General features: G+C 45.9%; 1 protein-coding gene across 1 annotated transcript in view; it reads left to right on the forward strand.

Moving 5' to 3' along the window:
- Positions 1-15263, forward strand: part of ACSF2 (acyl-CoA synthetase family member 2) — a 652634-nt gene that overhangs the window by 317440 nt on the left and 319931 nt on the right. Inside the window, exon 7 of the mRNA XM_086930824.1 lies at positions 65-163. Within this exon, the coding sequence (XP_086786950.1) occupies positions 65-163 (99 nt within the window). The remainder of the gene's footprint in view (positions 1-64; positions 164-15263) is intronic.

Genomic DNA, 15263 nt, shown 5'->3' on the forward strand with positions numbered 1-15263 from the left:
TGGATGTGCCTAGAAAGCACTGTTGAATATGCGTCCCTAACTACGCTCTTTTTTTCTTTTCAAGGGAACAACAGGTTGCCCGAAGGGGGTCACATTGTCCCACCACAACATTGTAAATAATGCCAATATGATTGGACAACGGGTTGGCTTTTCCTGGAAAGAGGTAAGCATGGAGTTTTCTGCACCCACATACTGTATACTTAATTTTGTTGTGGAACGAGTTCAATCGGAAACTAGCTGGGAGACGCACTTGCAAGCAGAGGGATTTATGATCTGACAGGAAGATAACCCCTGCCATGTCTCCTTCAAATACCTAAGGGTTCTCAGAGGATTCCCTGAGTCATCTCATTAGGCTGCCAGGAGAAATCTCATTAGGATGATCTGAGGGTTCTCATTTGAATTCTTGAAGGGATTTCCCCCAATGTCCTGATTGGATGTACCCTTGAAAGGTCTACGGAAAGAGGCTTCATCTGAATGACTTTTGCCCTTAGACTTCTCGAATGAATTGTTTTTGGCAGATTCAAGCAAATGTTTTTGGTGGAGGGATTCTCATAAGAATGCCCTCAGGTGTGTCTCATCTCCATTTCACGAGGGACCTCTTAGCTGAATTCCCTAAAGAGGGCGGCCCCTCACCATAGACAACGAATGAGGCCTCTTCAGAATTCCATGATTGAGGACATTATCCGAGTGACATCAAATGGGGTACCTCATCCTAGTGCCCTGAGTGGGGGTCTCAGCTGTATTCTCTTATGGCAGGTGTATCAAGCAGTAGTATCACCCAAAAGTCCTTTAGGAGGAATGTTTTCATGTGATCTCATTCTAATGCTAAAGTTGGCTCCCATCTGAAGAACTTGGCGCGGGCCGTTCTCCTAAGAGTGATTTGAGAGGGCTAATGAGCCCCTCCCTGGGGGAATGTTCAGATTTTCTAGGGACCCTGGTTCGCTCTTCAGGATGACCTTCAATGTTCTCAACAGGACAGTCCTGAGCAGAGGAGACTTATTGGAATGTCCCCATTAGAAGGACCCTCCGCATTCTCTCCAGGTTGCCTTGAAGGCTCACATATTCACCTGAGTTGTATGATAGTGTTGTAATGTGAGATACATTAGGGGACCTGTTATATACCAAGGTCACAACTGTTTTATATTGGATTATTTCCCATAAGTGGTTCTGTGGGTTGACAGTGTGCTTACTCCCTGGATCTTATTTCTTAAGGACATTCTGAGTAGTGAGGTCTGGCCAAGGGAAGCCACAAATGGATATTGTTTTGGACACAGCAAGGGTAGTCCCAGCATAATTAGTGCAACTAAAGACCTTACTTTGGAATACTGTAAACAAAATGTTCTTTTCCTTACAAGGGCTAGGTGGATTCGTTTTCACACTGTAACCACAATATCAGCCTGTGTACCGTAGCCACACGACTAGCATATATACCAAAGCACATGGCCAGCATGTGTTTTGAACCCACCCTGGTCCTGGGTGAGCCATGGATGTGTCGGGGTGAAGGCCATTTTGTTGTTGATGTCTTATCAGAGTGTCTAAGTGGCTGGGAAGAATTCTGCCTCCTACACACAGACACACTCTCCAACTGTACTCAAGAACTTTCTCCTTCACAAACACATGTAGACACCATACATACCCACTTCAACATCACTTAAAAAAACATTTTTATGGTCAGAAATTCAGATTTCACACAAACACACATTTGCATACCAGTGTTCCTCATCCATAAGTGGAATGAGTAACACATACCTCAAAATTACCACATGTTCACACACTTTGAGGAGTGCAACATGCACACACCTATGCACTCCAACGCATCATCGCTCCTAAGGGAATCTGGCAGAGGTACTCCCGCGTCACGTAATGTCATCTTCTCTTCTGTTGTGTTACTCTGCATTAATAAAGCACACTGTCACCAAAGATCTCTAGGCTTTGCTGTGTGTAAAAATGTGGGTGCAAGAATAGAAAGCACACCCCTCATAAATCTCCCAAGGCTTGTTAAATAACCAGATCATTCACTCTCATCTGAACTGAATGAAAGATTTTTCAAAGCGTAAATCAGATTAACGAAGTGTGGGAACACAAGTGAGTTAGCTGAAGAGGAGTGAAGTCTTCTAGGAGAGTAGTTCTGTCTGGTGCTTTTGACAGAGGCTGGGCATCTCCTGATCTATGCGCCATACACCTGGCCTTGAAGCGTACACCTTGAATCAATGGGAGTCAGTGCGCTTTCTGCAATATTGGGCTTGCTCGAGCAAAACAAGGCTCACCTACCAGTAGCTCAGCTACTTATTTTGGACCACTTGAAGTTTACGGAACAAGGCTGAAGGAAGTCCTAGTTTAGATAGTTTGTGTACTACAAATAAGATCCTACTAACGCCGTACCCGAATGTGCTTGCCCCCAAAGGATAGCTTGGGTAAAATCTTTCACAGAATTCAGATTTTGAGGAGACAACAACCTAATCTTGAGCTGACAATGAAAATGAGCACTAAGGAAATTCTAACTCTTAATTGAAAAAAGTACCCAAAAGCTTGATTCAGAAACCCTGGAACATAGATATCACGAAGCCACTCACTCTCATTCTCTTTTCCAGCAACGCTCATAATAACAAAGGCTATAGGTGTGCACATGCGTGTGTGTACCCATGCTTCCGTCCCTACTATCCACAAACCACCCCTCAGTCCCCACACACATGCATTGGCCATTGTATTCGGAGTGAAATAGAATATAATGATCACTTGTAGTAAAAAAAAAAAAAAGTATTAAGTATTGGAGTGGTGTGGCTCACTGGTTAGAGGCGGCAGACCCGGAAGCAGAGAACGGCCCGGGACCAGGGCTCGATTCCCGGCGCGGCAGGTTTCTGGACCAGGGTCAGCGGACTCGATAATTCTCGCCTCTGTGCCTACTCTCACCAGGGATCACACTCGGCAACTCTGGGCATTAGCTTGCCTCATCTCTACAACGGCCCCCCACATTCGCCGGGGATGCCTGGTTTCACCTTGGAGATACCCAGTAGGGACCATCTCACAGGGATAGCCAGGACGGGTTCCCCAGCGGTCTACAGCGCCACTACGCCTCAGGCCAGCAGTGTGCTTTACTAGACACATACATCTACATTTACATTTACAAAGTCCGCTGGCTGATTCCTACTCAGTGAAAAAACAGAGGTGCTCTGGTTTTTGCAAGAGTTCCCTCCACTCACACTGTTCTTGCTAGAGTAGAAGTTAGTAACACGTGACAGAGGTAGACCTTTAGCACATTGCAAAAATATCTTTGTTTATGAAATCCCTAAAGTGAAACACAAAATGAAATATGCTCTTTGTATGCAAAAATAAAAACACATGAGCATTCTTAGTTCTCTATCATGGAATCTTTATCAAACATAACATTAAGGGTAATCATAAGGGCTCCCAGCAGACTACTACAAATAATATTTAGAAATGGAGAATGTTTTAAAATGTAAAAAATAAAGAAATACATTTCAAGTTTTCTGAAACAAAACACACAAACGCTGCAGATGAATTATTTTGCAGTTCCTTTGAGCCCCCTGGGCTTGCAGCTGCCACCGTGCCCTGCACCAGTCCAGCACCGGCACTTCTCGATCAACCTGAGGTCAATCCAAAACACGAAAGGCACCGACTTCAAGGCTAGTCTTTACAAAACGTGTTTTTGTCTAATTACGAACGCCTTTCTGCGTTTTTCGAAAGTTGTCCTGAGTGTGTGAGGCAGAGTGGCTGTACACAGGTCTCTTTTGGTTGTCTGACCTGACCTCTATAATGCAGAGTGGTAAACATATGCAGGGGCGTAGCCAGACCGCCTGCTCCTGCTGCAGCTGAGAAAAGAAAAGGAGTCATGTTAGTTTTTGCCTTCTTACACCAGGCGGGCTTTGTCGTCCTCCCCGGTTCCACTGCTCACTCGCCTTCAACAAGGTTGCATCTGGAGTCTTAAAGTTAGGGACACAGCCCCCCACAGAGCCGACAACAATCTTCTCCAGATCCCCACAAGACATGGCATGCCTTCCAGGTTGGAAAGGCAAGATATTCAGAAACAATCTGGCAAAGTTTAGCTTGAAGAACTGGCATCTGAAGCCTTCAGCAAATGCACCTAAACCTGATTTCCTGTCTGCGCATATAGCCTGAAGAATTCAACGCTGTCTTTAATGGTGACGAGTCAAGCCTTCTAGAAGCAGAGGTGCTGCTTCTAATACATTAAAAAACACATGCCCTGCTTAAATCTCCAGAGCAAACCGTCTCCATGTATCTGCCACATCATCCAAGGTGAGGCTCAAATATTTGCTTTCTTGGTACCCTGATCTGTCATTACTGTCCTTAGAAAGAACCCTATTCTGGAATGTGTTTTGCTGTCCATGATTGTATGACTTTTTACATCCGCGTCAAAATTAGTTTATTATAGTATGTTATACCACAGACAATGTAAACAATTGCAAAGCAATGATACAGTATACAAATATGCATCAGTCTCATGAAGCAGATTTCACTTTAACTGCATTTGTTGTAAGAGATACTACTGCAACTCAAACCCCAGATTGACAGTAATATCTACACATATGAAAAAGCCATGGCACAGCTTGTACAACTCCAGGTTTTAGTACCGGGGCAAGAAGCTGTATTCAAGCCTGTCTATAAAAGTTGCAAAAAACATGAAATGCATCATAGTTTGGCATGGGACACATATTAACAACACCTTCCTTGGAATGTAAGGTTATATTATTTAGGGATAAAGCACCCCCAGCCGTTTTAAGGATATTGCGAGTCACTGAGGAGCTACATAACCAAATAGTGGAACGAGGCCAAAGGTTGAGTTCCTTTATAAGGTTATGGACAGAGTTCAATATGTCAGGTAAAAAAACAAAAGCTGCAGTAGCTCGGAACGTGTAGACACATGTAGAAAGATTCAATCTCTATGTAAGAAGTGCAAAAAATAAACATGTTCTCTCTGCTTGTCATGTTCAGCTATTAAAATAGAATTGAAGAAAGAAAAGCAACCCTCCCTTTTCGTTGCTTAACAGCTGCTACAGTTAGTTCCCTGCCCTGACCTGCCTTTCACATGGATTGCTGGCTCTGGCAGTGGGCATTGTTACGTCAGAACTTGACAGTAATAACCTTTTAATAGTCGAGTTCTGACGTCTTTACTTTATAAATGCCTATATGTCCCTATGTCAAACTAATGTGTGACTTGAACCGTATGATGTCAAAACTGCCATATCTTTTTAATAACTACAACTTTAGGTATAAATGTTATCGAAATTCTTTTTTACATTTGTAATTTTGTGAAGTTGTAGATAGCGCGAACTTGACCCGAAGGTATCTATCAGATTGCTTTACATAGCACCAGTTGCGTTACATGAGGACACATTCCTTTTTGTTAGGCACGGGAGATTAAGCGATTTACCCAGAATCACAGGATGTTCTGCGTCATTGCAGAGACTTGAACCCAGTTCCCCAGATTCGAGGTCTACCGCCCTAGCCGTTAGGCCAACTCCTCTCTCCTCTCTGTATTCTTTTTCTGTTAACGAGGTCTCTTTAGTTTCCAAATGGATAAGGGTTTTACCTTGCACTCGCTCTTCTCAACAAGGTTATTTCTGATTTCCATTTAAATCCGACAATATTTAATTTTCTTAGGTAATGCTGCTGCCCCAGCAGAACAGTTCAGGCAGACTTTCAAGGATTAACAAGTGTTGAGTTACAATTTAGATAAGACTAAACGTGCTATTTTAATAAACTACTTTGTACCGTACTTCACGCTGCTCTAGTGTCTCAGGGGAATAGCTTCCTGCAGTTGCCTATATTCCCACATTTTAACTGCCTATTCTAGGAAATCCTAGACCTTACTCTAGTAGTGGAAACTGGAAAGGCAGCAACAGCTGCCCTGTTAGGACACATTCTGCTCTTGGGAAGTTGCCTCACTGCAGTGCACTCTGTCTGAGCTCTATAGAATATAGTCTGGGTCCAAATCAGCATTCTTAGATAGAGCCATTTATTCTCAGAAATCTGTTCTGTTATCTCATATAGATGTCCCCCCCTTCCCACCCCTCTCTTTAAGGGCTTGTGTTTGTTCTTCTCTCTTAAACATCTTGATTTTGATTCCATGATGGATAGGTGAAGTGATAGTTGTTCTCACCAAGAGCACTGGCATCAGACACGCGATGTTCTGCCGGCTCATCTGAAGGATATCTATGGAGCTTCAACCAGAACTGAGGGGCTGGTAATTGCCAATGAAGCAAAACGAGTGACGTCCCAAGGGCAGCACCTTCTTTCGTCAGCTTGTAGATTGTTGTTTAGAAAAAAATAAAACTGCATTTTCTTTCTTTATTTTTATACATTTTAAAACCCAATTTATGTTGAAATCGTATTCCTAAGTGTTCTATGATCCACAGAAATAACCCAAAGGTGGAATCGTCTCCCTACCTGAGTCCTGGAGTCTGCGGAAAGCGGTGCCGACCAGAGCCAGGGGGTCATCTCTCTGCTAGACTGATATTCAATGGCTAGCGTACCCTTTTGTACTGAAGAGTTACAAGGCTGTGCCTCTCGTCATATTGTGCTGTACTGAGTCAGCAAAATACATTTATTTTAAGCTGCTACTGAATGGGCCTGAGGCGTCTCTTTTGCTAATGAATTGTCTCATGCTAGTTGGCTTCCCTCCACTGTTCTTCCATGTCTCACCACTCTTTGCCCCTCATTATGAGTCAGACCGAGCTGAATTATCTCAAGAAAATGAGCTCTGGCCGATACCAAGTGGGTCGGGTTTTCTAGCTGTGGGAGAGCCAGGCCCAATTTTACAGTGTGGTAATGCCCTGCAGTAGTACAGCATGAGGATTTGGCTACCAGGCCTCATTCCCCTTTCTTATTCTGGCAAGGGGGGGCTATACAGTGCTCCCATCTACCAGAAAACCCCTTTCCCTTCCCAGCCACACTTTTCCCCACCCCAGTCACTCACCCTAACCCCCCCCCCCCCCCCACCACCACCCCAAAGTCGCCACGTACATTTACCACCTACTCAGAGCCGGTGGTTAATATAATATGTGTGAAACCTCACAGAATTCAGAATTGTGTTCGGTTTTAAATCATGAATAATTAGTCCCACATGGTAACTCTGAATTCGTTGGGGTTTTCAATTGCCATTGCACTGTACTGAGGTGGATTTACTGGATGATAAGGGTAAAATCTGATGCAATTTTACCATGAACCCAGTGCCGTGCAACTCTGAATGAGGGCTGTGAGAAGTTGGCTTGATATATGATGTCTCCAATTCTGGGGACACCTTGTATCAGTCCAAACAATCCCTTATGGTGTCTGGTTGTAAGTCAACCTTATAGACAAGCTATCCTAAGGGTAGCATGGACTAAGCAGCTTTAAAGGCTTAACTCAAGAGGTCGTGTTAAGCAAATTGTTTTACCAATCACAATCCTGTAATATCAAATGAAAGGACACCACACAAGTTATATATTATAAAAATATATGTATTTATTACTAGGATAATCCTCTGTACTCTTTATGAGTGCAGAGGCACAAGCGTTTAAACAAAAGCACAGTTAAACATATGAAAGTTGCACAATTATGGATGAGGCCGGGGGGCCACGCAAACCATATATTAAAAAAGTGGTATAAGAGATACCAATCGAACAGTGGTTAGGCCTAGGGCCTAGGGAATCGCTGGGACCAATCGGGACTAGCAATCCTGAAGTCGGGAAAAGCCCGCGGGAATCGGGTGCAGCGCTTAAAGCACACAAACGCACCAATGCAAAGTCTATGGTGCGTAAAAGTTACAAAGTTACTGTTTTAGGAACCTTCCGACTGACCTAGAAGGATGAAACTTTAGACACATACACTAGAGGTGTGTACCAGTGTAGGAACACTGGCGTTGTTGAGTTACCTCACCCACAGGAAGCGGGTGCACAGGTGCAAAGTAGTGTCGGGTTTCGTCACGCAGGTCGATGGTGCCTGAAGATGAAGATGCTGCAGGCGTCGTGAAGAGAAGGGTCCGGTGTGATCCAAGGGTGGATCGAAGATATAGATGACCTGAAAGCAGAGGGGACAGAGTCTGGGTCACTCAGCAGTGACCAGGGTGGAACCAGGAAGGAACCACGCAATGTCGGGCGCAATCAGGTCGATGTCGTGTAGCTTCTCTCCGCTGCCACGTGGACTCTGGGGCACCGAGGATGTCCAGGAGTGGATCACGAGCTGTCCCACGAAGGCTCTCGCTGTCGGCGGTGTCTGCTTCCGGATTGGAGCAAACAAACCTTGGCGAGCGCAACCCGCACAGGATTCGAAGATCGCTTAGTACTCGGACCAGAAAGGTCAGAGTGGGTGCTCCTTTTCAGGGGAGCGAGGGCCAGTCCAAAGCAACCGGACTGGAGAGTCAAATTCAAAGGTTCGTCGGCACTGGGGCCACAAGCCAACGGGCAAGTGACCGGACCAACGCGTTGAGCCAAAAAGTGCAGAAGGGCCCCACGCAGCACTCGGTGAGTGTAGAGGGGTGAGCTTTGGTGCAGGAGTGGCTCAGGGCTGGGGCTTCTCAAACCCCAATGCACAGCTTCGAGGGAGCCTCGGAAGCTGCACGGTCAACGCCTCGTGGTCTTTCCAAGATGGCCGGCCCCACGCTTCAGGTCGCCTCCACGGGTCTCAGCTTTGCATGGACTGTGGATCAGGCTGTTAGAAAGCAGGAACGCTGGGTCTTGTCGAACTCTGTCGCTCGAGTTCCGGCGGGAACTGCAACAAAGCAAACGTTGAGGTGCTGGATGGTGCCTGTATGCACAGGGTGGTCACTCCTTGACCACAATGGAGATTTCTTCAGTCTTCTACGTCGAGTAGGATGTCAAAGGGTCCAGAGTTTCGTTTCATAAGTTTCAGACAGGATAATCCGAATGCATGGGCATTGCTCCCACTCTTATACCAATCTGGTGGGCTGGATTACCTGCTAGGTCCCTCCTATGGGTGGGACCCAGGAAGGGGGTGGTTACATCCCTTTCCCTTTGTCCAGGGTCGCGCTGGGACTGGGGCTGGTGAGCCCCAGAACCGGTTTGACCGGATTATGCAAGGGGAAGCCTTGTTCTCCCCAGGCACTGTCTGGTTTCTTTCAAACCTCCCAGCTACAATCCACTATCTCATGTCTGGGGTGGTGTGACACCTCCCCGTGACAGGAAACCCTTTGTCCAGGCCTCCTCGGCTGAGTTTCGGTCAGCGGCAGGAGGTCAGACTCGTGTCTGTGGCAGAAGCGTCCATTTTGTGATGCTGAGGCTCTTTTAAAATCAACCGCATTTTAGTAAAGTAACACGTCTTCTCCCTCTAGAGGGGTGGAATGCTATCCCTGTCGACAGGACTGTCGAGGGGATAGTATTCCAAATCGTATGACACCTTACACGACATGTTTTGATAAAGCCAAACCAGAGTTAACATATAACCGCGATGGATTATAATGCACTTAATAGTATATGGTATGGCATTATCCCGGAACATGAAAGTAAAAGGGGGTCCCTTTTTGTTGGCCTTGGTTGGGCTAAATCCAAAACTCAATGCACACTCCCAAACCCAGTATCAACATAACCACATGTTCAACAAATTACAATAAAAGGAAATCATATGAAACCAGATTTGGTATATATCAAAGCAATTTTTACAATTTATTTAGCTCAACAAATACATATTTATGCAAAAATAAACAGTGCCATAATAAAAAAGGTTAAAAAACAGGGTTTAAAAAATGTGACGAATGCACATATATAATTAATTGAAACAACAGGAGGGAAAGGGTTTCAAGAACCACTCTATTACCCCTTACAGATACATTTATATCAATCAACATAAGAGTGTCAAACAAATGAAAACAAACATCAAGAAGGAAAGCGGGAGGCCAGATATGCAGGTAGTCAGTGTGATAGTTTATACCGACTGTAGGTTCCCAAATTAGTAAAGGAATAGAGTGCACGTGCTTAGTGTGAAAATAGGACCCTCCGGCCCCAACTGAAAGTTGGTAGCCAGTTGTCTTCATTGGGCCCCTGATAGTTTGAAAGGAACATGAAATAGTGATTTGAAAAGTGCTTTAAAAAGAGTGTAGGCTACTCATCAAGCAATTCATTTTATTGAGAAGGTAGCTCTGACTCTGTTAAAATCAGTGAAAGAAAGGATGGACTGGTGATTGGTTGAGTTAGTTTGAACCAATAAGTCCTCACAATAGTGACAGATAAACAAAGATGGTCAACATATTTCTGCTTAAGAGCCTAAGGTCAGCTCAGCATTCATCAGGACCAGAACATTCATTCTTACTCCCTGGCGGACACTCACTAAGGTATCCTAACCTAAGGTGTAGAAAAAAAAGGAAGAAAGGACTAATACAACCTGTTTTAGTAAAAGTTCATATGGAGAATTATATCCAGAGGTATCGCTTAATTAGGGGAGACAAAAAAATTTGTGATAGTCCGTATGGGAACTTCATGGGCTGGCGGCAGGGGGTAACCTTCACGCTCAGACAATTTGCCCCTAAGCGACTCCCCGCCGGTGGACCTACTTCAGCCACGTCCGCCACCCGACATATATAACAATTTAAAATTCACACAGTTGTCGACGCAGCGTTTCGGTTTTATGATCACACCTTCATCAGGACAGGGTTCTTATGCAGAAGCCTCTGTATTCATCCGAGGGTTCTTCATATACTGATTGATAAGTGGGATCCACCAGGATAATGTGGATTTCAATGGATATGCAGATCTTGCACTTGTCAGTGTCTGTGCGATTGGGTAAGGTTGAGGGAGCCACCGATTTTGATTTGTTGAGGACAGATATCCTATATTTATAATAAAAAGCCTATTGAGAATTGGAGTAACTTCAATTTGTCATTCGTGACTGGCTGTTCTGACAACAAACCATGTGCAGGTTTGTTTTCTTCCCCTTTTTTTGGAGGGCTGATTTCTTCAATTATCAGGCTCCTTCTCTGGTCAGTCGGCCTCCCTGCTCCACTCGTCCCTTCGCAGTTAGGAATTAGTGAAAAACCAAGCACTCTGCCTCCAGGATTGTTAAGGCCTGCCATAGGAGTGACTTATAGGTTTATATGTGTCCAGATATAGGTTTAGATATAGGTATACTATATCTAAGCAAGGGGTGATTATACCACCTTGCCCCAGCTGAGTGATCAGCCAGTTGTGTCGATTTAAGTACCAGCCAGGGGTGGCAAAAGATATGCTGCAGCCCCTGGTAGGCCTTGTTGGCACCTATGCCCTGAGCACCTATAGTGCATGGTACAGGGGCTGACAAGGAGTCCAGTTCCAATTGGTTTATGTACCTATAGTACATGTATGTGAATTTAGAGAGAGAACAGCAGGCTGTGGGTCTGATTAGCAGGCCCACAGCCACATTAAGTCGAAAACCAGTGAAGCAAAAAGCAAAAATTTGGGGTGACCATAGGATAGCAGACCCTACTCTCCTACAAAACCCCCCCCCCGTCCCCCCCAAACGCAGGGACATTAAACTTAACCTTGACCAGATAAGTCTTCATGTTCTAAGTGGAAGTACCTGGAGAGGCCATCTGCATTACCATGGTCAGTCCCTGGGCAGTGCTCCACTGTAAAGTCCATCCCCTGTAGGGAAATGGACCACCTGAGTAGTTTGGGGTTTTCACCCTTCATCTGATTTAGCCACAAGAGGGGCTTATGGTCTGTCTGAATTAGGAAGTGAGTTCCAAACAAGTATGGCCTCAACTTCTTCAGGGCCCAAACCACAGCAAAGGCCTCCCTCTCAATAGCTGACCAACGTTTCTCCCTGGGGGTCAGCCTTCTGCTAATAAAAGCAATGGGCTGGTCTTGACCATCTACATTAAGTTGTGAAAGCACAGCTCCCACCCCCAACTCAGAAGCATCTGTTTGAACAATGAACTGTTTGGAGTAGTCAGGACTCTTCAGGATAGGTGCAGAGCACATGGCCTTCTTCAGGTCATCAAATGCCTTTTGACAGCTAACTGTCCACTGAACCTTTTTTGGCATCTTCTTGGATGTCAAGTCATTTAATGGTGTCACAATGGACCCATAGTTATTTACAAACTTCCTGTAATACCCATTCAGGCCCAAGAAGGCTCTGACTTGTGTCTGGGTAGTTGGAGGAGCCCTGTACTGTATGGTCTGGATCTTGCTCTCCAGTGGTTGAACCTGACCCCCACCTACTAGGTGGCCCAGGTACACAACCTTGCTCTGCCCTATCTGGCACTTGGTAGCCTTGATAGTCAGGCCTGTCTTTTGCAGGGCCTCCAGAACCTTCTTCAGGTGGACCAGGTGATCCTCCCAGGTGGAGCTAAAGACAGCAATATCATCTAGATATGCTGCACAAAAGTCACCCAACCCAGCAAGGACTTGATTCACCAACCTTTGGAAGGTGGCAGGTGCATTCTTCAAACAAAAGGGCATTACCACAAACTGATAATGTCCACTAGGGGTAGAGAATGCTGTTTTGGCTTTAGACTCTTCAGCTAACCTGATTTGCCAATAGCCAGCTGTCAAATCAAATGTGCTCAGAAACTTGGCAGAAGCCAATTTATCAATGAGCTCATCTGCTCTTGGAATGGGATGTGCATCTGTCCTTGTAACAGCATTGAGACCTATGTAGTCCACACAAAACCTCATTTCTCTCTTTCCATCTTTGGTATGGGGTTTTGGCACAAGGACTACTGGGCTGGCCCATGGGCTCTCTGATGGCTCAATCACTCCAAGCTCAAGCATTTTCTGCACCTCAGCCTTTATACAATCCCTGACGTGGTCAGGTTGCCTGTAGATTTTATTCTTCACAGGCAGACTGTCACCAGTGTCCACCTCATGGGTGCACCAGTTAATTTGACTGGGTGTGAGAGAAAACATATGTCTATGAGCCTGCAACACCTGTCCGCAGTCCATCTGTTGCTGGTCAGTGAGGCTGCCTGACAAGTCTGGGAGAGGGTCACTCTCTTCCTCCTGTTCCCCATCTGTGGCCATGAGCAGGCTCATGTCCTCCCTATCAACAAATGCTTTAAATCTGTTCACATGGAGCACCCTGTGGGGGCTCCTAGGGGTTCCAAAGTCAACCACATAGGTGACTTCTCCCTTTTTCTCAACAATAGCGTAGGGCCCAGTCCATTTGTCCTGGAGAGCTGCTGGGGCCACTGGCTCCAACACCCACACCTTCTGTCCTGGCTGGAACTCAACCAGAACAGCCTTTTGGTCATGCCAAGCTTTCTGTAATTCTTGACTGGCCTCCAGGTTTTTGGATGCTCTCTCCATGTACTCAACCATCCTGGAGCGGAGACCAAGTACATAGTCCACAACATCTAGCTTAGGCTTTTTGAGAGGTAACTCCCATCCTTCCTTTACCAGACATAGTGGACCCCTCACAGGGTGGCCAAACAAAAGTTCAAAAGGGCTGTAGCCAACCCCCTTCTGTGGGACCTCTCTGTGAGCAAAGAGCAAGCAGGGTAAAAGGATGTCCCATCTTTGCCTAAGCTGTTCTGGTAAACCTTTTATCATTCCCTTGAGGGTCTTGTTGAACCTTTCAACAAGCCCATTGCACTGAGGATGATAGGGTGCGGTAAACTTATAGTTTACTCCACACTCTTTCCACGTTGCTTTTAAGTATCCAGACATGAAGTTGGTACCTCTGTCTGAAAGAACCTCCTTTGGAAAGCCCACTCTTGAGAAAACTGCAAGAAGGGCCCTTGCCACAACAGGAGCTGTTGTGGTCCTCAAGGGAATTGCCTCTGGATACCTGGTGGCATGATCCACTACCAGCAGTATAAATCTGTGCCCAGATGCTGTTTGAGGATCCATGGGACCCACAATATCTATTCCAACTCTTTCATAGGGTACCCCCACCAGAGGTAGTGGTATCAGGGGGGCCTTTGTTGTGCCACCTGACTTACCACTGGCTAGGCAAGTGACACAGGAGCGACACAACTCCTTGACATTTTCTGACATATGAGGCCAGTGAAAGTGAGGAACAAGCCTTTCCCAAGTCTTATTCTGGCCTAAATGTCCTGCAAGGGGAATATCATGGGCCAAGGTAAGAAGGAAGCCCCTGAATTGCAAAGGTATGACCAACCTCCTGGTTGCACCAGGCTTGGAGTCTCTAGCCTCTGAATGAAGGAGCCCATCATCCCAATACACTCTATGGGTACCTTGAGCATTCCCAGCAGCCTCAGCAGCAGCTTGCTGTCTGAGGGGTTCAAGGGAAGGGCAATCTAATTGGGCCTGCCCCAGGTCTGCCCTTGAGGGCCCCCCTGTCCCCAGAAACTCAACCTGATCAGGTTCAAGTTCCTCAGAGACAGTCTCCTCTTGGACTGCAGAATCAGCCTCCTGTGAAGTCTGATCCTCAACCTGGGGCAAGTGGGAAGGCACAGCCTTAACCCTCTTGCTCTTCCTCTTGGATTGTGGTTGGTCTATTGTTTCAAGATCCACCACAGGTTCAGGTAGGCACTTCTTAGCCTGAGTCCTTGTCACTGGAAGGACATGTGCTGAAATCCCTAGCATTTCTGCATGAGTCCTGTACTCCACTTCTAGCCAAACTGAGTTTTCAAGATCATTGCCCAACAGACAGTCTACTGGCAGGTCTGCACTCACAACACCTTTCTTGAGGCCATTTACCCCTCCCCAGGAGAAGTTAACAACAGCCACACTATGTGTAGTAGTGGCATTGCTTGCATTGGTCACTAGGTAATTCTCACCTAGTACAATCTGTCCAGGGTCCACAAAGCTAGGTGTCACCATAGTGACACTGGCACATGTGTCCCTGTAGGCCTGAGCCCGTTTCTCATTAATTAAAGGCGTCTGTCTATACTTGCCCAAGTTACTGGGACTCACAGTAGTGTGCATTGCCATGTCCACATCATAGAGCAGAACTGCCTGAGTAGGGACTCTGACTAGGCCAGACTCCATCTCAGTACCCAGGGTCAACCCTACTAAACCCTTGGGTTGTGTACCACCACTGCTGACTGTACTAGGAGGTGCAGGTGCTTTAGGAGCTGCAGTGGTTCGAACTGGATTTTTCTTAGTGCATTAACTTCCCCAGTGGGAAATGGACTTACAAGTATTGCACCAAGGTTTCTTTGGGCCATCATTCTTCTTTTTGTTACCATTCTGGGAACCACCCTCCTTATTAGAATTTTGTGGGCCTGAAGAAGACTTCTGGTCTTTTTCTTTTTCTTTCTTATCCACACCCTTCTGGTCTGTTTTCTTCTGGTCACCTCCATGGTTCTGGGGTTTCTGCTTAATCCTTGTTCTGGCCCATTTGTCCGCCTT

The sequence above is a fragment of the Lissotriton vulgaris genome, chromosome 7 (assembly GCF_964263255.1).
Source record: "Lissotriton vulgaris chromosome 7, aLisVul1.2, whole genome shotgun sequence".
NCBI lineage: Eukaryota > Metazoa > Chordata > Amphibia > Caudata > Salamandridae > Lissotriton > Lissotriton vulgaris.